General features: G+C 34.2%; 3 protein-coding genes and 1 non-coding gene across 5 annotated transcripts; all 4 read right to left on the bottom strand.

Annotated features, from left to right (window-relative positions):
- Positions 1 to 692: 692 nt before the first annotated feature.
- Positions 693 to 1575, bottom strand: LOC128296296 (uncharacterized). The gene is made up of 2 exons (XM_053031431.1): positions 1084 to 1575; positions 693 to 1005 (listed from the first exon to the last, which is right to left on the bottom strand). The coding sequence occupies exons 1-2, from the start codon at positions 1420 to 1422 to the stop codon at positions 859 to 861; spliced, it is 486 nt and encodes a 161-aa protein (XP_052887391.1). The 5' UTR covers positions 1423 to 1575; the 3' UTR covers positions 693 to 858.
- Positions 1576 to 1797: 222 nt separating this feature from the next.
- Positions 1798 to 2447, bottom strand: LOC128296459 (uncharacterized). Its single transcript, XM_053031678.1, has 2 exons — positions 2147 to 2447; positions 1798 to 2074 (listed from the first exon to the last, which is right to left on the bottom strand). Exons 1-2 carry the CDS (start codon positions 2429 to 2431, stop codon positions 1904 to 1906), a joined length of 456 nt encoding a protein of 151 aa, XP_052887638.1. The 5' UTR covers positions 2432 to 2447; the 3' UTR covers positions 1798 to 1903.
- Positions 2448 to 5261: 2814 nt separating this feature from the next.
- Positions 5262 to 7806, bottom strand: LOC108457648 (GTP-binding protein SAR1A-like). 2 transcript variants are annotated; one of them, XR_001867124.2, is made up of 4 exons: positions 7266 to 7744; positions 6880 to 7011; positions 5682 to 6059; positions 5262 to 5593 (listed from the first exon to the last, which is right to left on the bottom strand). XR_001867124.2 is itself a non-coding variant. In XM_017756704.2 (3 exons), exons 1-3 carry the CDS (start codon positions 7392 to 7394, stop codon positions 5739 to 5741), a joined length of 582 nt encoding a protein of 193 aa, XP_017612193.1. In that variant the 5' UTR covers positions 7395 to 7806; the 3' UTR covers positions 5262 to 5738. The 2 variants fall into 2 exon arrangements, 1 of the variants encoding a protein (XP_017612193.1); XM_017756704.2 differs by having other exon boundaries at positions 5262 to 6059; positions 7266 to 7806.
- Positions 7807 to 26164: 18358 nt separating this feature from the next.
- Positions 26165 to 26271, bottom strand: LOC128280052 (small nucleolar RNA R71). The gene has a single exon (XR_008270233.1). It is a non-coding gene; the product is annotated as a small nucleolar RNA R71 (small nucleolar RNA).
- Between the last annotated feature and the right edge of the window lie 643 nt (positions 26272 to 26914).

Below are 26914 nucleotides of genomic sequence, written 5' to 3'. Positions count from 1 at the left end.
GTGTTGTTGGGTCTGCTGAAAAAAATGAAGACATTAGAGGATGTAAGGAAAAGGGAGAGAAGAACCTGGTTTTTGGTGCTTGTAATTGTTATTGTTTTGTTGTTTTCAAAACCTTAAAAATTATTTTATGTTAATTGAAAACCAGCTTATGTTTTGTAATTTTGTTGCTGGTAAATTGTAGCTTATATTGGTATAGATGGCTGCTGTTATACATGGCTAACCATATCATGTTGTTTACAAACACTTGAATGAAATGGAAAATTTTTGTTGATTACAAATTGTGTTGGAATATTTTTGTTGCTTAACATGTGTTAAAAATGGCTGTTAGTATACATAGCTAACTAGCTCATGTTGTTGTTTACAAATTACTTAACACTTGGTATACATAGCTGCTGGTTAGAAAAGATAACAATTGATATACAAATTTCTTAACAGTTGGTATACATGGCTGCTAGTTAGAAAAGATAACAGTTGGTATACAAATTGCTTAACAGTTGGATAACAAATAGCATGGATAATTGCTCATATATTAAGGCCAAAATGCCAAACTGTTTTCAAAAGGAATGAGGGGCAAAATATTGCCAAATTTTCCTACAATTCATTACAATTGAGCATATGTGAATTGTAGGGAAATTTACAAAAAAATTCAGTGACTATGCCTAAGTTTATCAACAGTAGCAATCATAGGCAAATTTCCCAAAAAATATCTGCCTAAATTAATAATCAGTAGCAGGCAAATTTACACAGTTTTAAAAGGTTAACAAAATACAGTCTGTTCACATCATCATCAATGGTCTGTCATGGATGACTCTTGAGTAGAAGGCATCCATCTAACAGTGGTTGTGGTTGATTTTCTCTTTAATGGGAGCTTTGTCTTAGGGCAGCTTCTTGATGAGTTGGGGCAGTAGGTAACTGAGTTGGGGCACCTTGTTGAGTTGGGGTACCCTCTTGCTGACTTGGGGTAGCCTGTTGCTGGGTTCTAACACCAATTTGATGCCTTTTAGCCTACAAGAATAAAAGAAATGTGAAAAACAAACAAATTCATAGATATAAGTATACTATAAATTAAGGAAAATTACTTACTAGAATATTTTGGCCAACTTCCCCTTTGCAACTCCTCTTATTGTGGCCTATTATTTTGCATTTACTGCACCTCATCTCCACCCCTCTCTTGCTCAACCTTTCTGTTGTTTGTGGTTCATCAGGTTCTTTCCTTCTCACTTTAATAGGTCTACCAGGTGGCCTTCTTAGTGGAGGAGGTAGTATTGGTAGCATGTTTGACACATAGGCCCATTGTTTAGGACCCCTTACTGGACTTACAAAATTTGAGTAAATTTGAAGCTGCGTTTGCTTGGTGTACCAAGTTTGCACATAGGTCTCTAGGAACTCATTTTTTACATGAATGACAGCTAATGCATGCATGCAAGGATGCCAGTGAGATCCCAATTCCTGCAGGAGTAAGAATTCTAAACTAAGTCCACCACATGCTGGCTACTTGGACCACATTCAACTTGATACTTGTCCCCACCAGCATATGATGGAACACACCTAAAAAACAGTGAGCATCTTGGTTAAAACATACAATGACACACACCCCCCCTAAAAAAGCAGTCACTACATGTATATTATAAAAAAAACTCATTGCATGCATACTAAAAAATAAGCAACACACTAACAATCATTGCATGCATATTAAAAAATAGTCTACAGCTTTCCAACAATCATTGCATGCATATTAAAAAATAGTCAACAGCTTTCCAACAATCATTGCATGCATATTAAAAAATAGTCAACAACTTTCCAACAATCATTGCATACGTATTAAAAAAAGTCAATAGCTTTCCAAAAATCAGTGCATGTGATCAGCAACATTAAGTCAGAATATAGACATTAGAAACAATCTTTACCTTAATGAATCTTTTATATTTACATCCAGTTTTTTCTTGATCTTTGGACACAAAATTCCTTTCCATTTGTCAGCTTCTTCTTTCTTCTTGACAATAAGTAACATAATCTTGGTCCTTATTGTTTTTATCATGGTCAGAATAGGTTTACATCTTGCTTCCAGTATCATCTATCCATAAACCACATAAATGATTAGTGAATTGCTAATGATCAATAAGAAATATAAAACATAGGGATTTACCTTGTTAAATGATTCAGATAGATTATTCACCAACATGTCAGAATGGCTCCTAATTGAGAAGTGAGACCTTAACCAGTGAGTAGGGTTCTTCTTCTTTAACCAGTCATAAGCATGCTGATTGATTTTTCTCAGTTCATCCATGGCATTATCGAACTCCCTTGTAGTGCTTGCTTTGGCAGCTTTCCAAAGCAAATCTTTCAACTCCTTTGTTCGGAAACCAACATTCTTGAAATTGGAATGTAGGTGTCTAACACAGTGTCTTGTTTCTGCATTAGGAAACAACATACATATTGCTTCCAAAAGTCCCTGCAATTAGGAAAAAAATAGTTTAATTCTTTGACAAACCCTAAATAGAAACAACATAAAAAATATATATAACTTGAGTTTTACCTTTTGTTTTTCAGACATAAAGATATCTGGTACGAGCTCACAATTTCCAAGTCTATTACAAGCAACTCCAAGAACCAAAGCCATGATGCTTGGTTTTCACTTTCGATAGCAGTATATGCAAGTGGATAGATGCCATTATTTGCATCTATCCCAACAACTGCAAGCAAGTAGCCACCATAGTAGCCCTTTAAGAAACATCCATCTAAACCTACTATCCTTGTACAACCAGCCCTATAGCCATCTTTGCATGCCTGCAAACAGACATACATCATTTGAACTAATCTGTTATCCAAATAACAGATTGTTGTTGTTCCCTCATTTTGGGTCCTAACCTCCAAAAGTACTCATAAATCTTCTTATAATGAGCCTTATGAGCTCCTTCAATTAATTCCAATGCCCTAAGTTTAGCCCTCCTACATTTGGTTAGTGAGACCAAGCAACAAAAATCTCTTTTGACATCTTGCTGTAATGATTTCAGAGAATAATCAGGATCAGTAATGAATTTTTCTTTATACTGTTCACCTATCCAAGTTGAGGCTACATTCCTATTTTTATAGACTTTAGAACAAGTATGGTTAGGGTTTGAACTCCTAATATACCAAGTCTAGTCAGTAGGGTCATTAGGGTTTAGCCTAGAAGCCCATATGAACCAAGAACATTTTTCATTGCAGACTACCTTTAACCTTTTTAAATCATTTTTTGGAAACTTAATAAAATAACTATTCAACCTACCATACTGCTTGGCAGCTTCTTTTAGACTATCTTTAGACTTAAAAAACATTCCAACCTTAAGTCTAGGATTACTCATGTCATTCTCTAAGTTAAACTCAGGCCAATTTTGGCCATCTGAGTCAGATTCATGTGCACTATCTAACCTTACAGAATCATCACTATCACACAGTTCATCTACTTCTATACCATCCATGTCTAAACCATCTAAACTAACTCTTTCAGATGCATCACTATCACTACCAGACACATCACTACCAGACATGTTTTCTTCATTCTCATTAAAATTTTCATCAATTAAACCTGCCAAACAAAGTACTCATCAATAAAGGCAGACAATATAGGCAAACACTTTAACCATTTATGTCAGACAATAACCAATACAAAATGCCCAATAATTTAATACAAACACTTCTGTCATGCACATGACAGACAACAACCAATAAAAAAAATAATTTAATAATGGCAGACAACAAACACAACCATTTTTGTCATGCACATGGCAGTCAATAATAGGCAACAACCAGTTTGATAATGGTAGTTATACACAATATACACAATAAACATCATGGCAGATATACACAATAAACATCAGTTTGATAAGGCATTCATACAATAGCAGATATATGCAATACACATCAATTTGATAATGACATTCATACAATGGCAGATATACACAATAAACATCAATTTGATAATGGCATTCATACAATGGCAGAAACAAACAATAAACATCATGCACATGACATACAATACAAAATCGAAATCCAGATCGAAATCAAAATCAAATTCTAAATCTAAATCGAGATCAAAATTAGAATCAAAATCAAAATCAAAATCAGTGAGTATTTTAAAATTGAAATCAAAATCGAAATCAGAATCGAAACTAAAATTGAAATAGAAATAACCTTAAATCGAAATAGCAACATTGAAATCCAAAAAATTTAAAACTAAATGCAACAACTTACCCGTTAAAGTGGATGTAACACCACTGGTAGCTTCTTTTCTATTGCCCATTGTCGCTGGCAATAAAAAAATTGAATGGTTTCTGGTTCGTCTTCTTTTCTCCCCAAACAAAATAGACAATCGTACCCTAAACCTTATACCCTATTAATGGATTATTAAACGAATTTCTAACCCTAAACCCTTCTTAATCGATTCTCAATTCAGTTTAAACCCTAAAAAACCCTAAATCAAGATCAAAATTTCCCAAATCGATTTTCCTTTTTCTCCCCTCAAATCCCTTTCCCTAATCTATTTCTAACCCTAAAACATTACATTAACTCATAACCCTTACCCATTTTTTTCCCTAAACCCGCCCCAATCAACCGTTTCGCCAACGTGGCAAGTTAACTTGTCACATCAGCTGGTTAACTTGCCACATTAGCAATCCCGTTAAAACCCTAACGACAATCGTTAACCGGTGACTATTTTGTCACTTTTTAATAACGTTGGTGACCGTTTTGTTACTTTTTGAAAGTTAAGTGATTGAAGTGAGACCTAGATAACTGTTTTGTCAGTTACCCAAAAGTTGGATGACTGTTGGTGTAATTTACCCTTAAATTTAATATGCTTAATAGTCCTTTTATATTTTCACTGCACCATTATTATTGCAATTTCATCCAAATATATATTTCACCATTAATTTTAATTTTAATCTCACTATTATAGTATTAAAATATTATCATATAATAATTAATCTCACCCTCCGATTATCCAAATTGTGGCCTTACATGAATAGAGAGTCGGCTTTGTTCATTGTATTCCACTCCATTCTATATGATTTATATCAATAATATTTATAAAAATAGGGTTAATTCCAAAAGAAGTTAAAATTTTAAATATTTTTTTTATAAACGTTATACAAAATTACGAAATCTTACAATAGTATCAAGTAATTATGTCAACCTGGTCATTAACTTCGGCATTATATCTTGATCCAAATCTAACATAAAGTTTATGTAGAACACGTAAATGCATACCGATATCTAACGTATTAGAAAGAGAATTAACCTTCCTCAGATTTATTAACATTATCTTTACAAATCTGAACCGTCCAATTTGATGTACAAATTTTAAATATGCTCAAATGATGAGAAAGTTGACAAAAAGCCTAATTTTAACAGTTAACTTTTCCATCTTTGCCACTAACCCTATGACTCAATGACATAGCTACAACATAACGCAACTAATGAAAACATTACTTTCTAGCGAAAACAAACTCATTATAGTAAGAAGATATGGAAGTTCATTGAGACAACTACAGTACCAGAGATATGCCGCCACAAGTAGAGATTTTACAGAGCAGTGAGAATATAACCTCCCTTCCTATATACATCCAACACCAAATAGCATCAAATTTAAAACCCACTTAGGGGTCAGCTCAAACAGTTTAAAAGAATACATTTTTTTATACCTGAAATTGGGGCTTGGAAGTCTAAGATCGTCTTAATGCATCTTTCTAGCCATTACCCTACTTGATATACTGAGACATCCACTTAAAGCCGTCCCCATATCCCATTTTGCGGACTATGCTGCACATAAATACCTCTAGCGGACGGACATTTGAGTCTGCTAGGTTTACCTTCCCCTTGCCTGTGGTAAAGTTTGTGAGGCCCAGATGGTAACGTAATTCATCCTCCGAGGCAGCGTATGGTATATCGATCTTGTTTCCTAGGATAAGAAACGGGACATTGGCAAGGGCCTCGTCCGAAAGCAGTGCATCGAGTTCCTTCTTCGATTCTGCAAACCTCTCTTTATCATAGGCATCTACAAGGTAAACCACAGCATCCACCTGGAACCCATAAAACATACGGTTCAAAGTATTCACTTGAGACCAGGCAATCATTGGTTCTAACAAGAAACCAATGGGAACAAAAGCAGCAAAAAGAACAATCGACATGAGAGTAAGGCAACATAATTGCAACCGCAGCATGATGTAGAAAATGTCATCTGAACCCAGTCTCATCCTAAATTGTACGTCGCTTGGAAGCAATGAAGTGTAAAAACGGCACATTCGTACAGACAACTTCTTTGTTACACCCATAACAAACACCCAAGGAACCAGGCACCCAAGCACCCAAGGAATCTCTTCTTTCTTTTTTATGATTTTTGTTTTATATGCTTTTGAAATATCTTCATAAAAATCAACCAACAGCAAGCTATAAGGTTGCAGAAAGCTACAGCTAACAGATAATACTGGGCCAATGGCCACCTTTCCAAGACAACTAGAGAAACAAATCAATCTGCTAAAGCATTACATTAGGCATTTTCGTAAGGTGATCATAACACCAGCCTCACTGAAATTAATGACCATGAAACAATTTGAAATTTAGCATACAACAATTGATCATCGGTAAAAAAAAATCCATCAAGAAGTGCGAAAAGATAGCCGAGGCATGAAAACATCAGAGAGACGTACGAACATAAAGAAAATTCTGTTAACAAAACTAATAAAACCCTTCCAAACTGAGATTGTAAAACCACTGAAAATGAATTAAAAGAAAAACAGATTTCACTGAATGCAGAGAATAATTAAAACTAATAAACATTGAAACCTAAAATCAAGGAAATGTTAATGAAAAAATAGGCATGAATTTCAGCTTTAGGGTTACCTTAGCATAGTAATCTTTCCAGACTCGGCGAGCAATTTGATGGCCACCCAAGTCAAAAGCTTTAAACTTAATTTTCCCAATACTAAGTTCCTCAGATGTGGGATACTGAGTTGGCTGATGTTGAACCAATCTCTGGAAACAGTAAAAACAATTATCAACATCGTTAATTACCTCAAAATTTCGTCATTTTTCTAAATGATAAAGCATTTAAAAGGATTTTAATATCTTCCAAAAAAAAACCCAGAACTCTGAAGTAGATGATACAGGAATCGGAGTTGATTTGGAGATCCAAAATTATACTTTCAATTTAGGGGTTTTTGAGGATTAAAAAAAAAACAGACTTCAATGTATGAGGCTAAGTAACAAAAAGGAAAAAAACAACGAACCTCGTCTTTCAACATGTGAAGCAGTGTGGTTTTACCGGCATTATCGAGGCCGAGAAACAAGATCTTAGCCTCTTTCTGCCATAGACCGAGGGAAGCAAGAACGCCGTAGAACCAATCCAAGAGAAACATCGTTTCAACCTCCGGGTCGGATTTCGGGTTCCGGAAAATCAAACGGATCGAGCTAGAAAACTGCGACGATCTGAGAGTGGAGGACGGTGAGATATCGTTGCAATTCAAGGCATCATCCACTTCATATCATAGAAGAAAAGGATCAAATTTTTACCCCAAAATCAAGAAAACGAGAGGGAGGCACTGGGAGGGCTAATATTGGAAAAAAAAAGAAAAAAAGAACAATAACTCTTGTTATTCTAAAATCTGGAGCAAATCTGGAATTTCGACCTATATCCCGGTTTTTTCTGTGGGCTAGATTGGCTCACTTTCTTTTGTGCAAGTGACGTCGTTTGTCCGGAAAACCATAAAAAAATCAAGGGTTAAATCCACCATATCCCTAAACTATGACCCATATTATCAATTGATCCCTAAATTTCAAAATGTTCTAATTGACTCCTTAATATAACAGCATCGTATTAATCAAGTGATTCTGTTGGCCTAGTTGTCAACTTTTGTTATAAATGTTGGCTCGAATCAGACAAGTGAGTGTATTTAGAATGCATTGCTTAAATTTAAAATACATGTACACTTATCATGTAGACAACTTGAATCTAGCATATTAAAAATAAACCTAATTTTAATGAAACTTTCTTTTATTAACATATTAGCTACAGTTTGTCTATGCAATTAGTGTATATGTGTTTAAAGTTGGTTTCACATCTTTTGCATATATTGCACATTATATCTGAGCTAGAATTTAAAGTCAAAATTGACAACTTATTAGAGAAAAATTTGATTGATTTGATATTGACTCAATTAAAATATTTTAAAATTTAAGGACTAATTTAAAATTTTAGGCTATGGAGTGGGGACATCTAATGAAATTAACCCAAAACTCTCCATAAGTGGTTAAACCCAAGTGGCGTCATTGAATTGAAATGAGTGGAAATTTTCCAGTTTGATTACTCAGTCGATTGACTCAGTGCGGCCAGGGGCGGTGGCCCCAACCTTGCCGTCAAAAAAAATGATAAAATTATAAATTTAATTAACATAAGGCTAAAATTTTATTTATTTTTTAATTTATAATTCAATTCAGACGTAAGTCTTTCCTAACTGCCACCCACATTAGCCCAAATTATGACATTTACCAACAAACTTATGGCATCTTTATATATTTCTCTGTGTTATAAGTGATTTATCTAATTAATATTTAATTAAATATTTAAATATTATATTTTTAAGTACAATAATTAATATAAAATAATATTTATTATTTAAAATATTAATTATAACTAAAATATATTAATTTGTCAATTCAAATTAATATTATAATAGATTTTTTAAAATAATAATTAAAAATATTTTTAATATATTCAACATATAATGTAATTTTACTTTATGTAATTGATAAAAAGTAACATTATTCAAAATAAAAATTAATTAACTTAATTAACTTTAATTATAACACCCCTTACTCGAAGTGAGCCGATTTCCTCACGAGTAAGTGATGTTACATTAATACACTAAGCTACCTCTATCATAAATTTTAAAACTTTGTTTTAACATAATTGGACTCCTTTGTTGTCATTTAAGTCATTTCTAGGTTTTCATTAAAGTTTGGTTACAATCAGGAGCCAATCGAGGCTTATTTGGGTCAAAACAGGGTAAACAGGGTCAATGTTGCAACGTTGGAAATTGGGTGTTGCAACACCGAACTGATGTCGCGACATTGACGTCCTGATGTCATGACACCGAGGATAGTTTACCCTTATGACTTTAATGTTGCGCCATTGAATACAGATTACTCTTATTGACTTTAATGTTGCAACACTGAAGGTTAGATGTCGCGACACCAAAGATAGAATGCCCAAAACTTGTTTGAAATGTTTAAAACCAAATCTTCACTGCCATCAACCATTCCCAAATCATTTCATAAATATTATAAAACATAATTCTTCATCACAACATCACATAATTCAACTTAATACTCAATCGAACAAGACCAAGTTTGAAAATTCTGTAACGACTCGATAGTCAGTGGTGACGAAAAGTGTAGTTTTGAGACTTCGTTTTCGTAAATCGGACTAGTAAATATTTTTATTAAATATTTATGGAGTTATATATGAGGCGAATTAAATTTTAGATAAGTATACTTCATGAAATTAAGAGTTATTAAGGTGTGAGGACTAAATCACGAAAGGGTTAAAAGTTGAAGTATAGATTAAATTAAATAAAAGTGACTAATGTAGCAATTATACCATTAATTAAATGGTTGGGTGATGGCCTGTCATGGTTTTACTGATATATGCATGTATATATTACATATATATGTTATATTTATAAGTTAACTAAAATAATAATAGATGTTAGAATTAAGTGACCGAATCCTTATTTAAATAAAATACAAGTGGTAAAATAAAATAAACGTAAAATCCATATAGAACTACACTTCTTTTATTTTATTTTAGAATAAGATTTTTTAAACCTTATTAAACTCCATCTATTTTATATTGGTTAGAGTAAGGTGTTTCAATCTTACTACACTCCTATTAGAATATGGCTTTACAAAGCCTATAAATAGACATAGTCTATTCCTCTTGTATTAATTCGAATTCGACATAGTGAATTTTCTTTTCCTCTACCCGTAGTTTTTTCCGAAAGGGTTTTTACGTAAAATCTGTGTGTTTTTTATTTTTATTTCTCTTTTCTTTGTGATATATTGTCATTACCAACGTTTTATTTTTTTCAAATTGGTATCAGAGCTTCTTGGTTTTTCATATCGATCACGGTAATGGCGTCTTTGAAGTATGAAATTTCGCTGTTGGATCGCAACACCAGATTTGCATTGTGGCAGATAAAGATACGAGCAGTTCTTGCACAGATGGATTTAGAGGAAGCCCTGCTAGGGGTAGATAAGATGCCTTTGACATCGATGGAGGAAGAGAAGAAGCACAATGATCGAAAGGCGTTAACACAGTTACATCTGTATTTGTCCAACGAAATTTTACAGGATGTGGTAAAGGAAAAGACCGTTGCTGCATTATGGAAGAGGCTGGAACAAATATGTATGTCAAAAACTCTAACTAGCAACTTGCATATGAAGCAGCGTCATTATGCTCATCATTTGGAGGAAGGCGCATCTGTGCAAGAACACTTAATAGTGTTTAAAGAAATTCTCTCAAACTTGGAGGCCATAGAGGTTCAGTATGATAAGGAAAATCTAAGGTTGATTCTACTTTGTTCGTTGCCCCCGTCTTATTCAACTTTTAGAGACATGATTTTATATAGCCATGAGTCTCTCACAGTTGATGACGTTTATGATTCTTTGACCTTGTATGATAAGATGAAGCATCTTGTGGTTAAAAAAGACTCTCAGGTTGAGGGTCTCATTGTTCGTGAGAGACAAGATCAGAATATTGATGATGATTGTGGGAGGACACAGGAACAGAATCCTCACAGTAAATCTAAGGGTAGATCGAAGTCTTTAAACAGAAGTAAAATTTGTAACTTCTACAAGAAGAAAGGGCACATTAAATCTGAGTGTTATAAGCTACAGAATAAGATCAAAAGGGAAGCTACGAATCAAAAGGGAAAACAACCAGAAAATTCCGGAGAAGCTGATATTGTAGAAGACTACAGCGATGGTGAACTTCTAGTTAATTCTATCAACAATTCTAAAGTGAGGGAGGACTGAATCCTTAATTCGGGCTGCTCCTTCCACATGAGTCCTAATCGAGATTGGTTTACAACTTACGAAACAATGTCTGAAGGTGTTGTTTTGATGAGAAATAATGTTTCGTGTAAAATTGTAAGCGTTAGAACGATTAAAGTTAAGATGTTTGACGGAGTTATCAGAATACTTAGTGACGTATGACATGTTCCAAAATTGAAGAGAAATTTAATTTTGTTGAGTACTCTTAATTCAAAAGGGTACAGATACACAGTTGAAAGTAGGGTTTTGAAGATTTCCAAAAGTTCCCTTGTTGTGATGAAAGAGTACAAAAAGACTGCCAAGTTATATGTTTTGCAAGGTTCTACTGTTATTGGTGATGCAGCTTTCGTTTCCTTTACTTTTTCAGATGATGATATTACTAAACTTTGGCATATATGCCTAGAGAATATGAGTGAGAATGGCATGGCAGAATTGAGCAAAAGAGGACTTTTTGATGGGCAAGGAATTTACAAACTGAAGTTCTGTGAGCATTGTGTTTTTGGGAAGCAAAAGAGAGTTCGATTTACCAGATGAATCCATAACACAAAGGGAACATTAGAGTATATTCATTCTAATTTGTGGGGGCCATCCAGAGTGCCTTCGAGAGGGGGAGCTAATTATATGCTAACTTTTATTGATGATTTTTTCAGAAAAGTTTGGACGTTCTTTCTGAAGAAGAAAAGCGATGTGTTTTTCGCATTTAAGTCTTGGAAAATTATGATTGAAAAACAGACGGGGAAAAAAAATAAAATACCTCCACACAGACAATGGCAGTTAGAAGGGATCGCGAGACACTTGACAGTTCGCCATACTCCACAGCAAAATGGCTTTGCAGAATGAATAAACAGAACTATCATGGAGAAGGTTCGATGTATGTTGTCAAATGCCACTTACCAAAGTCGTTTTGGGCAGAAGCAGCCTCTACTGCATGTTTTTTTATCATCCAATCTCCATTCATTGCCACTGAGAAAAAGACTCCACAAGAGGTATGGTCTGGTAATCATGCTAATTATTCTGATTTAAAGATCTTTAGGTGTCTTGCATACGCTCATGTTGATAATGGAAAATTGGAATCGAGATCCATTAAATTTGTTTTTCTTGGTCATAAAGCCGGTGTAAAAAGGTATAAGTTATGGTGTCCTGAAAATAGAAAAGTTTTGATTAGCAGAGATGTTGTTTTTGATGAAACTGTTATGCTACCTAACTTATCTCTTAAAGACTCTTCCAATAAAGAAAATCAAAAGCAGGTGGAGCATCAAATTAATACAGAGTCGACTCTTCAAGCTAGTGCAAGAATTGAGAATAGAGTTGCTTTTTCACCACAATACTCTATCACCAAAAATAGAACTAGAATAGAAATTAAACCTCCAAAGAAGTATGTCGAGGCTGATCTAGTTGCTTATGTTTTAAATGTGGCTGAAGATATAGATGCAAACCAAGAGCTATCTAATTATTCTAAGGTAGTTAGCTGTGAAGACTTAGAAAAGTGGATGTTTGCTATGCAAGAGGAGATGGAATCACCTTACAAATACGAAACATAGGATCTTGTGAAACTTCCTAAAGGTAAAAAGGCTTTCGTTGTAAATGGGTGTTTAAAAAGAAAGAAGGGGCTCCAGGAGTTAAAGAATCCAGAAATAAAGCAAGGCTTGTTGCAAAGGGTTACAGTCAAATTCCAGGAGTGGACTTCACAGATGTGTTCTCCCCAGTTGTGAAGCATAGTTCAATTCAAGATTTGCTTGGTATTGTGGCCATGCGTGATTTGGAGCTTGAGCAGTTAGATGTAAAAGCTGTATTTTTGCATAGAGAACTTGAGGAGGATATTTATATGCAACAACTAGAGGGTTTTACAGTATCAGAAAAAGAGGACTATGTTTGTTTGCTAAAAAACTCCTTTTACGGTTTGAAACAGTTACCAAGATAGTGGTACAAGAGGTTTGATTCATTTATGACTTCTCATGATTTCAAAAGAAGTAGTTTTGACAGTTGTATTTACTTTAAGAAAAACAATGATGGTTCTTTGTATATCTACTTCTTTATGTTGATGACATGTTGATAGCAACAAAAGATAAAGAAGAGATAAGAAAGGTTAAAGCCTAACTAAGTGAAGAATTTGAGATGAAAGATTTGGGACCGGCAAAGAAAATACTTGGTATGGAAATTCTTAGAGATAGAAAAGTAAGTAAATTGTACCTAAGTCAGAAAGGGTATATTGAGAAAGTTCTTTGCAGGTTCAATATGCAGAGTGCTAAGCCTGCTAGTACTTCTTTAGCAGCCCTTTTCAGACTTTCATCGGCTTTGTCTTCATAATTAGATGATGAGATTGAGTAAATGCCACATGTTCCATACTCTAATGCAGTCGGATCTCTCATGTATGCTATAGTTTGTTCACGTCTAGATTTATCATATGCAATCAGTGCAGTTAGCAGATATATAACAAATTCTGGTAAAGAACACTGGAAAACAGTTCAATGGATTTTAAGATACTTAAGAGGTACTATTGATGTTTTCTAACAGTTTGGAAGAACTAGAGATGGAGTCATTGGGTATGTTGATGCCGATTTTACTAGAGACCTTGATCGAAGAAGATCTCTCATAGGTTATTTCTTTACAATTGGAGGTTGTGCAATCAGTTGGAAAGCCACTTTGCAAACTACAATCACTTTGTCTACCACTGAAGCTGAGTACATGGCGATTACCGAGGCTTGTAAAGAAGCTATTTTGTTGAAGGGACTTTTTAGTGAACTCAATGAAGACCTTCAAATCAGTACAGTATTTTGTGACAGTCAGAGTGCAATCTTTCTTACAAAAGATCAAATGTTTCATGAGAGAACAAAACACATTGATGTTTGGTATCATTTTGTTCGTGATATTTTTGCTCGTGGTGATATTGTTGTGAGCAAAATTAGTACTCATGAAAATCCTGCAGATATAATGACTAAGTCACTTCCTATAACCAAGTTTGAGCATTGCTTAAGACTTGGTTGGTGTTCATTGTTGAAGTTAAATCCTTAATAGGTTTTATGGAAGAGGTGGAGAACTTATTCGTTGAGAGTTCGCGATGACGAACTTGTTCATTTAGAATTCGTACCAAGGTGGAAATTACTAGAATTAAGTGAGCCGAATCCTTATTTAAATAAAATATAGTGGTAAAATAAAATAAAAATAAAATCCATATAGAACTACATTTATTTTATTTTATTTTAGAATAAGGTTTTTTAAACCTTATTAAACCCCATCTATTTTATATTGATTAGAATAAGGTGTTTCAATCTTACTACACTCCTATTAGAATAAGGCTTTACAAAGCCTATAAATGGACATAGTCTATTCCTCTTGTACTAATTCAAATTCGACATAGTGAATTTTCTTCTCATCTGCTCATGGTTTTTTCTCGAAAAGGTTTCCACGTAAAATCTGTGTGTTCTTTATTTTTATTTCTCTTTTCTTTACGATATATTGTCATTACCGACGTTCTATTTTTTTAATAGATAATGGTAATAAACAACCAAAACCATTTCTTTCTTTATTTTTACATGCAAAACCAAATTGAGAAAGAAAGAAAGGAAGAAAACGCACGGCCATAAGAGTTTTAGGCATTCAAGCTTTAATTGGTTAGTCAATTTAGTCTATTTTCTTGTAATTTTTACATTTTTGGAATCTCAATACTTAGAACTAGCCGACCCATGTTATAATTTTTGGCATTGTTCAAGATTGATGATGTTGCCAATGTTGAGTAGTTAAAGCATTAAGGGTTTATTTGATAGATTTTTAAGTTAGAAGTGAAAAAGGACTAAATAGTGAAATTAATTTTTGATTTTGAGCAATAGGGACTAAATTGTGAAAAATTTAAAATTGAGGAGTAGAATTAAAAATAGGGAGCTAAATTTAACTTAGAGTGAAATTAGTATAAAAAATTGAAGGTTAAATGTGAAGATTTAATTAGTCTCAGTTTAGGGACTAAATTGAAGATTAAGCAAAATGTAGTATAAAATTTGAAATTTAAAGAAAATTTAGTTGTGTAATATTGATATATTTTAATTATTTTATTCTGTAACAAACGTCATTCCAAAACCCTCGAGTAAGAAAGGGAACAACAAGGTCAACTTCGAGTAGCTGAGAATATACGGTTTGGATTTCTATAAACCGAAACAAATTATAAATTATTGCATATTAAATTGTTTGCATATGGTAAGGATTTGAGGTGAACATTTTTGTAATTTAGGTTGAATTGAATCAATTGGTTATTAGAAAGAATTAATTATGAATATTAAGAAATGAAGTGTTTTTATGAATATTGAATGGAATATGTGTATTGAGAAAAGTTGGTTGCTTTCAAATTGAATATATGCTTGTATGTGAGAATGTACATAAATGAAAATGAGACATTGATTGTTTTAAAATGTGAAATGAAACCTTATTAACTATTTCGAGCTTAGTCGGATATAGATGACATTCCATAGGATAAGAAGAGTTTAGGGATTTCTTCGACTTCAAGTCAATAAGGCACTGGGTACCAATTTGCTTCGGTTTAACTGATGAGACACTGGGTGTCAACTTATTATAGTGTTGAGCGCAATTATTGCTTTGGATTTATTCGATAAGGCATTGGGTGCCAAACTGGTGTGTTGGTTGGATTCATGTATACGGGAAAGTAAATGATAAAAATTGATGTATTTAATATTGAAATGATAAGGATGAGAAATGGAAAATGGGAAAATGAGATGTGAAATGGAATATGAAATGGTGAAATCTATTGTGAATATTGAATGAATTATGAGAAATGAATTCATAAATTGAACATAGATATGAATTATGCCATTGCATAAGTTGAATTATCAAATGCCATATGAAATGTTATTGCCATATGGTAGAATTTGTGAAAACTATTGGATGTTGTAACATCCCAAAATTAGGCCTAGTCGGAATAGTGGTTTCGAGGCCACAAATCCTACATTAAAATTTTTTTTATGATTATTATGAGGTCTAGGATATGAAAATAAGCATTTGTTAAAGTTTCATGAAGAAATTTTAAGTATAAAGTGTCCAATTGGAAATTAGGGACCAAATTGAATAAATTGCAAAACTTGGGTTCTAGAAGCAGTTAGTATGAAATTGCTATGGATTATTAATTAGGAAGCCTTAAATAGAAATTTGCCCAATTTCTAAGTTTCTGGACAAAAGTGGGCATGCATGGAAAAATTTGAAAGGTTATTAAGGAAGGGCATTTTGGTCATTTGGTAATAAAATTAATAAAAAGGGAAAAAAGAAGCAAAATTCAGCCATTTTCTTCTCCATGGCTACCGAAAATTAAAGGGTCTCCATAGTTAGGGTTTTTAACATTTTGAAGCTCAATAACCCCGAGGAACCAATTCCGGAGGTCGACCGTGGAAAACAAAAGGTTTTGGGATAAACGAAATACGAACCTGAAGTAATTCCCAGGTAAGTTCGTGTAACTCAAAGTAAACTCTTAATATACACAAAATGTATATACTTGAATGTATGAAAATTTGGACATTCATTGCATGAATATCCATGAAATGTGGTAGTATAGTTTCAAAGAGAATTGAAATTTCCCGATTGAAATAAAAGGATATCTGATGGATTTTTCAAAATGAATTGACGGTAAAAAGGATCTAGGCCAGACAAGTAATCCGATGAGGGTCTGAATTTAGCTTGGACTGGTAATTCATATCTGAGCTCATTAGAGTACATGTCGTTGTAAGGGATTTAGCCTAGACTGCTAATCTCGACATTACTCTATGAGTTTACATTTCAGGGGATTTAAGCTGGACTGGTAATCTTGCTATAAGAGCGAGGTTCACGAGAATGCGTATTTAAAATGATCACTTACACAATTTGATGGTAAATGAGATATCCATCGAGATTCCGAGAAGTTCAATGAGATTAAAATGAGGAATGGAAATAGAAATGCTTGAAATGATGAGCTCATCTAAGATCAATGTTTATTTGTATTGACATGAAACTAACATGATGATTGAGTGTATGTGATAGAAAAATTATACTATGCATGTTTGGCATGAATATCCATTATGGTTGTATGCTAAATAACCGGTAATTTTACCTTCCCGTTATCCGAACTTACTAAGCATGTAAATGCTTACCCCTTCTCTTTTCCCTCATCTTACAGAGCTCCCGGACTCATGAAGATTAGAAGATGGTTCGAGCATTGTCAACACTATCAACTTGTTTTGCTTGGGTATATGGAAACTTTTATTTTATTACAATGGCATGTATAGGATTCTTGGTCATTCTGTTATATGTGTCATTTGGCTAGCCAATGTAAGGGCTTGAATGATATGCTTATTCATTTTGTATATGGCCATGGGATATGGCTTATATTGGTGTAAGTTGTAAACCTACTAATTTTGCATGTTTATGCTTGAATATTTCATGAGTTGGTAAATGTGTTATACCATAAATGAATATGTGTAATGTGACCAAATCACTTAAAGATGGCTTAGGTCATAATTGGTATGACGCATGAAATGAGCTAAGTTTATAATATGAATTGTAAAATGGTAACCTTAACACAAAGAGAGTAATTTTAGTATAAGGTAAGAAGAGACATGAAGCAACATGCATGACTTGGCTAAGAAGGTTTTAAGGGTATATTTATACCATGATAGATGCTTAAGGACTATATTAGTGTGTATGGATGTTTGAGGGTGACCAAAGACTTGGAATATAGCCTACAGAAGGGTCCACACGGGTAGACACACGGGCATGTGTCTAGGCCGTGTGTGACACACGGCCTACCCCTTGGGCATGTTGCTCAGCCGTGTGACCCCTACACTATGAATTTTTAGGTCAGTACACATGATAGTAAATACATGGGAAGAGACACGACTGTGTGTCCCAACAGTGTGGAGGACATGGCCTTGCACAAGAACGTGTGCTTTGGTCGTCTGCCCCTAGATGGATGATGACGTCATAAATAGAATGTCTAAGATTTTGGACATGGGTGATGACACGGGCGTGTCTAGGCTGTGTGAAGGATATGGGCTAAGGACACGAGCGTGTGCTCGACTGTGTGAAAACCCTTGTAGGTTCAAAATGAAAAATAAATTCCAATAATTCAACATAGGTAAGGGACACGGGCGTGTCCCAATGCACACTGGCGTGTGCATTGCCTCTACACGAGCATGTGAGGCTTAAACCTAGAAATTCCCTAAAGTTTTATAAAGTTCTTGGTTTAGTCCCAGATCGCTTTTATTGCATGTTTTGGACCTCGTAAATCCGTAATTAGGTCAATAAGATTTTGTTTAATCAGTTTTAAATTGAAACGAAATTTTATAGCTTGTATTTTTCAGTAATGTACCTTGTCCTGGTCTCGGGTACAAGCAAGGGGTGTTACAGATGTGGACAAGGAATGAGTAAGTACATAACATTAATTATTTGCTTTTTTACATTTTAATCATTTATATCAAGTTTTAAATTTTTGGATTATAAAAATACCACTGAGTTATACTCAGTGTACATTTTTTCTTCCCGTGCGCAGGTTAGGTACTTATAAGCTTATCGCCAACTCAGCATCCATCAACGATCTCGGACTCAAGTGTGGTGATGTTTTGTTTTGTAATGGCATGTACCTAAGAGGTCTTTTAGTTGATGTTATTTTGAGTTCTATGTGTAATGGTATTTATGTGTTCATATCGTTGTGGTTAAATCTATGTTTTGGTATGTTAGTCAAGCTTAACGTTTTGCATGTGTTTTAGTTTTAAGCTTGGTAGCCTAAATAGTTAAAACATTAGTTCAATTATGGCAACTTACTATGAATGAGAGTTTGGATGGTTGATGCCTTACTAATGTGTTTGCAAATATAAAATGTAGTACCAATGAGGTACATTGGTTAGGCACTTAAGATGGATGTTTTGACATGTATTAAGCATGTTTAATTGTGTTTTGAATAGATTAATTTGCTGGTAATTGAGTTGTTTAATGTCCAAGTAAGCATGATTTGGTAAACTTAAGTTTTAAGGTACATTTAAGCACACACGGTCTGTGACATGATCTATCACACAACCGTGTGACACACACGTCTTGGCCATACGGTTGTGTGTCTTGTTAATTTAAGTGCAGGTTTCACACAGTCTGGCACACGGCTCGCGACACGGCCATGTAACCGAAGTTAGTGAGTTATAAGAGCTGAGACATGGGCTAAAACACGGCCGTGTGACCCCTATTTCTAATTTTTTTGAAAAGTTTCCATAAAACCTTTTGAATTGTTTCAAATTAGTCCCTATTTATTTTTTGATTATTTTTAGAGTCCTATAAACTCGTATTAAGAACTTTAAGAGTATTTTTATGCTAATTTTAAATGAAGTAGCCTACCTTAACTAGGTGAAGGAGGTCATTCTACTAATATCGTCGAATGTAGATAGCCAGAGTATAATCCAATTTTTTGATGCTAATAATTGGAATAGTCTTATTAGATATCCAACTTCTAGCTTTCAAGTGAGGATAAATAGTGATCAAAATGTAAATAATGGAAGACTATGTTTAGCATTGCATAGCATATCTCATTACTCTATTGTATAATATAATAATATGGAAGTATTAGATTAGCATGTTCTACTCTCTGTATAATATGAATGTTAATAGTTAGCTTGCACCTTTGATTATGTTGAAATTAAATATTTTGATTGTTTAGTAATGCTTGTGACCCTAATCCGACGATAGATGTAACAGTCCAGTTTTGACCCTAGTCGGAATATTGGTTTTGGGACCACATATTTGAGTTAGAAAAAAATATTTTTATATTATTTTTTGTGCCCATTATAAGTGAATTGATATATGTGAAAGTCTCTAGTAGAAATTTAATTGTTTGTGTGTTTAATTTGTAAAAAGGACCTAATCGCGTAAAAGGTAAAAACTATATGCTGGTTATTAAAAGTGCTTAGTTGACTTGGCTTTATATTTGAGAGGTCCTTATGTGGTTATTAAGCCATTTCCTTGTATAATGGACATTTATGACCATCCATTAAGTTGATTTTAAGTGATTTAGTAAGGTTAAATTTGGAAATTTATTATTAAGTTTATATTAATAAAAAAAAGCCACAATTCATATTATTTTCATCCCATTTTGCTGAAACAAAAGAAAGAAAGGCTAGGGTTCTTGTGTTTTGATATTCGGCTACTTCCAAACTAAATTAAAGTATGGTTTTGACTAGCTTTTTGATAATTTCTACGTTTTTGTGATAGCTGTTAAGTGTTCTAGCTAGCCCATGCTTAAATTCATGAGATTTTTGATGATTTAGAAATGTACCATGTATGAATTCATGAGCTTGGTGATGCTATATGTTGAAATATGAAAGCTTGATGTTGGGTTTACATGTATTGTCTTTGAATTTTTGGTGAAATAGAGTAATTTGGGCTAAATTGTAAAAATATTATTTTGAGGGACTAAAATGTAAAATAAATGAAATGTATAGATTCGTATAAGAGCTAGGAGAATTCAGCCAAGCATGAGTATATTTAAATTTACTGTATTTGGTGATTTGGTGAATTAGGGACTAAAGTGTTAAAATGTAAAAATGTGAGGGATAATTTGCAAAATGCCCTAATTGTGTGTATATGGATTGTTTTGAATGATTTGGTGAATAAAAGGGTTAATTTTGAATACATATAGATCAAGAAAAGAGGAATTTAGATTTAGACTGAGGGAAGTCGAAGATTGTTGAATAAACGTTCAAGTCGACAACTTCGAGTACGAGGTAAGTTCGTACATAATAAATGTTGTTAAAATATGTTTTATTACGAGGGTAATGCATAAATTGTATAGATATTTGATTACGATTTTGAGTAGAATGATATTTGACTATGACTGGCACTAAGTGTGCGGTTTAATATAGCTTCGGCTATAAATGGCACTAAGTGTGCGAATTGGCATAGCTTCAGCTATAGAAGGCACTAAGTGTGCAATACCAATTTATTCTCGGTCAATTGAGATGGCACTAAGTGTGTGGGATCATTCTAGCTTCGGTTAATCTCTAAGCACTAAGTGTGCTGATATTTAAGGTGAATATGATCTTTGGAAAGTTTTAAAGTAGTCGAACAAAAGGGTGAGATTGAAAAAGAATAAATATGAAATTATTCTGGTAAGTTTGTTACCTATGAGGTAAGTGGTAAAATTTTTAAAAGTTTATTGAATATGTAAAAACATATAGTTGGTGTTGGCCTAAATTTGATGGATTAGTTGAGATGTTATAAGTATTTATGTGATGATGTTTCATATTTCTTATTGTTAATATTTTGGTACGAGATTACAAAGCTTTTGAAAGCTTACTTGGTGTGTGTTTACATTGTTTTATAGATTTCAAGGCTGCTACAAGATCAGGGATTGTCAAGGATCGTCGCCACACTATCGAACCTCATTTTGGTACTTTTGAAATTGTATATTTTGAAGTATGACATGTATAGGCTAGTAGTTAAGGAAATATGTTTTGTGATGTATATATATATTTAGTCATGTGATTTGGCTAGTTTTTGTTTGAATTCAAAGTTGAGAATGGCTTATGGTATGTGATGTTAAGTTGCTATTGTGGTATGTTTTAGTTGGACAGAAGAAATGGTAAATGTTGGTAAGTTCTGGTAGATTTAGTTTGGTTTTGGATGATGAATAGAAGGAAATGTTTTGGGTGTGAATATACCTTGTGTTTAGTATGAATTGGTAAGGTTAATGAGTAGAGAACTGGTTGATATTATTATGTTATAAACGATGAATGCCATAGCATAAAGATTGGCTGAATTGGAGGTAGAATTATGCTTGTTTAAATTTCTTGTAGGATTGACCCAAAAAGGGGTGGCAAGTTGGCTTAAACCAAGCCTGCATTGTGCGACACGGTTAGGGAACACGGGCGTGCTTTATGGTTGGGCTTAAATCAGTAGCTAGCTAAGTATCACGCGGCTATAGCACACGGGCGTGTCTGTTGGCCGTGGGGAAAAGTCAGTATGCATGCTCTGTTTTGCCATGGCTTTGACACACGGGTGTGTCTAGGCCGTGTGAGACACACGACCTGATCACACAAGCGTGTGACCTTTTAAAATTGGAAAATTTCTTATAAGTTTGGAAACTTTCATATGTTATCAATTTGATCCCGAATGCATGTTTCAACTTTGTATACTTGATTTTATGTGAATATTGAATGTGAATGAATGAATTTATTAGTAATGAAATGATATTTGTTGTATAGTGGTTCTGATTTGAGTTATAATTTAGGTAATGCCTTTTAACCTATTCCAACAACGGTTATGGGTAAGGGGTGTTACAATAGAGGTAGGTTAGGGGTGTTACAAATTTTACAAGAGAGATCAAAATCCATCAAATTTTCCATTATAATTTATCCACAAACATACTTAGTTTAAACATGTAACAGCTCGCCAGGCATAGATCATACTAATATGTTCTTGGCGTATAATTGAGTAAGTTAAAGTAGTAATGGAGTGGATTATCAATTAAGGTATTGGGTTGGCGTATTGCTTGAATTTATCAGTATGCCCTTATGAGGGACGCCCTGTTGGAATTCTCCATTTGGTGAACTCTAAGGTTTGGCAGACTTTTTTTATGACAAGATCCGCCAACCTCAGATGTTCGTGGAGTGATAGGATTGCTTTTTATGGAAACATTAGCTTGGTGAGTATCGTTAGAGTTTAGTTGAGATCTAGTTGGAATTGAAATAGAGTATTGTAGATGAAAACTTGATATTTTTAGATAGCCGAATGACCTATTTAATTGGTTGTTTAAGTGTACAAGCAATGTTTTACCACTTTGATTAATGGTAGTAGTTGTGTTTGGTAAAAGGATTAGACTGTTTGGTAAAAAGATTAGACTTCAAATCTTGTTACTCAAGTTTAGCCTCAATTTTCAAGGGTGATAATAGGATGTCTGACCTTCCCACTAAGCTTATTTTTCCATTGTTTGTGCTATATAAAATGCCTATAGCCAACATGTTTCACCTTTGTTTCTTTATGGTCTTTCATACATCTCTAAAATTTTTAGTTATCTTTGCTAGAGGAGATGAGAAAAGTTTCCAGAAGCTTGTCAAAAGGCCATTGATAAGTACTACTGACTAGTAATTCTTGGGAAACACTTAAGATGTTGTTGAGAAAATTTACGTCTTAGTATTAGTGCATGCATGATCAAATTTTTAGTTGATGAATGGTTTGATAATTATGATTGTTTCTTATCTCAAAAAGCTAACTAGTGTTCGAGCAATTGAGGTAAAAGACCAATAGAGTAGATTTTATCCTGAAGTTCTTGGTGAGTTCCTTCTTTCTTCCTTTGAGTTATGAAAATTCTATGATATGTAAGCTATGAAGGGTAAGTTGTCCCTATTAAAGATGGATCGATGTCTCTTGCATTAACAAGTGTGTAATAAGTTTATGTTGTGTGTGTAAGCATGGCCATTGTCGAGGTAAAAATAACCACCTTGTGTGTGAGCCCAATGCTAGACTATTTGTGATATGTGAAAATATAGAAATAAACTTATTTGTGATGGATCCGGTAAGACAACTTTATTGCAAACTGGACTGGTAGATCACGGCCCGATCTTACGGGAGAATAAATGTTTATTTAACAAGGAATACGAAAAAAATATGGTTGGTTGATATACGATTCTAGATTCTGAAAATGAGCCCGAGGTTGGGTTATAGGTAAACATACGTGACTTTAAGAAGTGTGTATAAATTGGCAGCATGTGTCTTTCAAGGATACTGTGTGCATTGTTTTGATTAATTTTTGTTATCAAAAACTATACTGGTAACTTGGCGTAATGTGTCTTTAAGACTGAGTCTCAAAAATGTCTTTATTTTTGGGTCGATTATCAGTAATCCGATAAACAATATGTGTTTACTTGGAACTCACTAAGTTCAATTGAACTTACTCTGTTACCTTTCTTTCTCAAGTAACTGATTAGTAGTCGCCTAGTAGCAGTGATAAACGCCAAATTATACATATCTATACCCCAAATACTTAGCATATTTATGGATGTTTATTAATAGATTTGTGGATTTTGGTGCTTTTAATCCTGTTATTTCATGTTTTGTACCCAGGAGAGCATTAAGAGTCTAAAGGAGCCAAAAACAAGCTAAAAAGGGACAAAAACGGACCAAATCGAGAAGATAACATGGCCGAAGCCTTGCCACACGGGCATCTCACACGCTCGTGGCCTTCGGGGGTGTCGACCAAGGTTTTCACGATTCACACGGCCTAGCCATTGAGCCCACATGGTCATGTGCAATTCAACGGATCGAACACAGCCTAGTAATCACGTCACACGGGCGTGTCCCTTTTTCGAAGACTTGTATTTTTCACGGAAAAGGGTACTTAGGGAGGAAGAAAGCCCATCCAAAACCTATATAAACACCCTAAGTGTGACCTAGAAGGAGGTTGCTCTTTCCAGAACTTTTCTGGAATACAGTATCACACGCTGAGAATAACTTGAAGAAAGCCAGACGATCCATCTCAAAAGCCGAAGCTACTCCAAGACTGAATATCTTTCTCAGAATTCCTTCAGGGGTTTTAGAGTTTTCTTTATGTTTTGTTATATTTATACTTTTGAGATATACTCTTATTTTATTATGAACTAAACCCCTTAGATACCTAAGGGGGATAAAACCTATGATGGATCTTGTTATTATTATCTGAATTGTATGATAAATACTTGATTTGTTCTTAATTATGTGTTTTTAATGCTTGAGTTAATATTCTGGGTATTAATTCATGATTTGATGTGCTTATGCAGAGGAGGAATAGACCCTGCCTAAGAGTAGATTTGGCATAGTTAAGTGGAGTTGATCGAACGCCTAAAAATAGGGTTACGAGATTTTGCCGGATTAGGGTGAAACCTAATAAGGGGATCCACAGATCGAGTTAATACAACCTTAGAGTGTTAATTAGAGAAAAGTCTCGATTATTCAATCTAAGGATTAGACGTTATTAGTCTTGAATAGGGATAATAACTTAATTTAGGGATCTCTACGGATTAAGTCAAGTGAATAAATCGTCCGGTTCAAAGTCAGATAACAAGTGAGATCTAAATGGATTCCTCCTTAGGTGTCGTCTTTATCAATTGCTTTTCTTCAAGTCTTTTTTTCCAAATTTTCTCTTTGCTTTAATTAAATCAGTTAATTAGTTTAAATAATTAGTTTAATAAACAAACCCTTTTATTTCTAGGTTAGATAATAAAAAGATAGTTATTACTAGTACTTTTGGTTCCCTTGGGTACGATATCCCGATCTTGCCATTACTATACTATTGTTTGATAGATGCGCTTGCCTTTTCGTCGTGATAATAGTTAGTCTAGGTTTGATCTTCATTAGAAATATTTATTACTTGTTACGAATCACGCGATCAAGTTTTTGGCGCCGTTGCCGGGGAACTGAAATATTAGGAACATTAAATTTTTATTAATTTAGCCATTTATTTTTCTTACAATTTTATTTTATTTTATTATTTATTAATTTATTTTTTTCTTCTCTCTCTTGGCAGGTTTTTTATAGTTTATGACTAGAAGAAACCCGTCAAGACCATTACTCTTTGACGAAGAAATCGATCGTACAATTCGCAAAAATCAAAGAGAAATAAGGCGTAGTTTACGATACATGAAGAACAAGCGAGAAGACGATACTCAACCCCCAACCGAAGAGATGACCAAAAACCCAGGTGATCAGCTGCCTCCTACAATCAAAATCTTGCTCCACGTACTATGTATGATTATGCTAAACCTTCTTTAACAGGAACTGAGTCTAGTATAGTTAGACCTGCTATTGCTGCAAATAATTTCGAACTAAAACCTAACATAATTCAGATGATACAACAGTTTGTTCAGTTTGATGGTTTGCAGGATGAGGATCCCAAAACACACTTGGCGAATTTTCTGAAATTTTGTGATACATTCAAGATGAATGGCGTTTCTGATGATGCCATTCGTCTTCAGTTATTTCCCTTTTCACTGAGAAACAAAGCTAAACAGTGGTTGAACTCGTTACCACGATGGTCTATCACTACTTGGGAACAAATGACCGAGAAGTATATTTTCCACCGGCTAAAATGGCTAAATTGCGTAATGATATCTCTTCTTTTGTGCAGATGGATTTAGAAACACTTTACGATGCATGGGAGAGATACAAGGACTTACTGAGAAGGTGCCCTCACCATGGATTACCGCTTTGGCTGCAAGTTCAAACGTTCTACAATGTGTGAATCCCTCGACAAGACAAATGATTGACGCAGCTGCTGGCGGAACCATTAACAATAAAACACCAAAAGATGCCTATGAATTCATAGAGGAGATGTCACTGAACAACTATCAGTGGCAAGCTGTGAGGACAAAGCCAATGAAAACAATCGGCGTCTATAACATTGATTCAGTCACCATGCTCTCTAATCAGGTAGAACTTCTAAATAAAAAGATTAACGGTTTACTTGGTTCTATCCAGGTACATCCAGTAATGAGGTGTGACTCAAGCGGAGGAGGTGTGCATACAGAATATTAATCCTTCAATCCCACAACCGAAGAGGAATAAGTCAACTATATGGGCAATAATAACTGTAGATCTCAAAATAACCATACAGTAATACTTATAATGCAGGTTGGAGGAACCACCCAAAATTTACCTGGGGAGGTCAAGGAAATCCAAAGCCACAAAATCCTCAGGGTTTTCAACAGCCACTTTATCAACAGGAGAAAAAACCAAACGTTGAAGAGATGCTTTCTAAATTATCTCGGTGTCAGAAACTCGTTTCTAAAATACCGAGACAGCACTTAAGAATCAACAAGCATCGATCTAAGGACTCGAAACTCAA

The sequence above is a fragment of the Gossypium arboreum genome, chromosome 8, assembly GCF_025698485.1.
Source record: "Gossypium arboreum isolate Shixiya-1 chromosome 8, ASM2569848v2, whole genome shotgun sequence".
Classification (NCBI taxonomy): domain Eukaryota; kingdom Viridiplantae; phylum Streptophyta; class Magnoliopsida; order Malvales; family Malvaceae; genus Gossypium; species Gossypium arboreum.
This window is presented reverse-complemented; position numbering and strand designations above follow the sequence as displayed.

Bases quoted from the DNA above. Each gene is read 5' to 3' on its own strand.
- LOC128296459 (XM_053031678.1), bottom strand. From the start codon at position 2,431: ATGTTGTTTCCTAATGCAGAAACAAGACACTGTGTTAGACACCTACAT. The intron at 2,075-2,146 runs GTAAATCCCTAT...GTTTATGGATAG, and splicing joins TATCTGAATCATTTAACAAG to ATGATACTGGAAGCAAGATG.
- LOC128296296 (XM_053031431.1), bottom strand. From the start codon at position 1,422: ATGCATGCATTAGCTGTCATTCATGTAAAAAATGAGTTCCTAGAGACC. The intron at 1,006-1,083 runs GTAAGTAATTTT...TTATTCTTGTAG, and splicing joins AAGTTGGCCAAAATATTCTA to GCTAAAAGGCATCAAATTGG.
- LOC108457648 (XM_017756704.2), bottom strand. From the start codon at position 7,394: ATGTTTCTCTTGGATTGGTTCTACGGCGTTCTTGCTTCCCTCGGTCTA. The intron at 7,012-7,265 runs GTTCGTTGTTTT...TACTGTTTCCAG, and splicing joins TTCACATGTTGAAAGACGAG to AGATTGGTTCAACATCAGCC. The intron at 6,060-6,879 runs GTAACCCTAAAG...TATGGGTTCCAG, and splicing joins GGAAAGATTACTATGCTAAG to GTGGATGCTGTGGTTTACCT.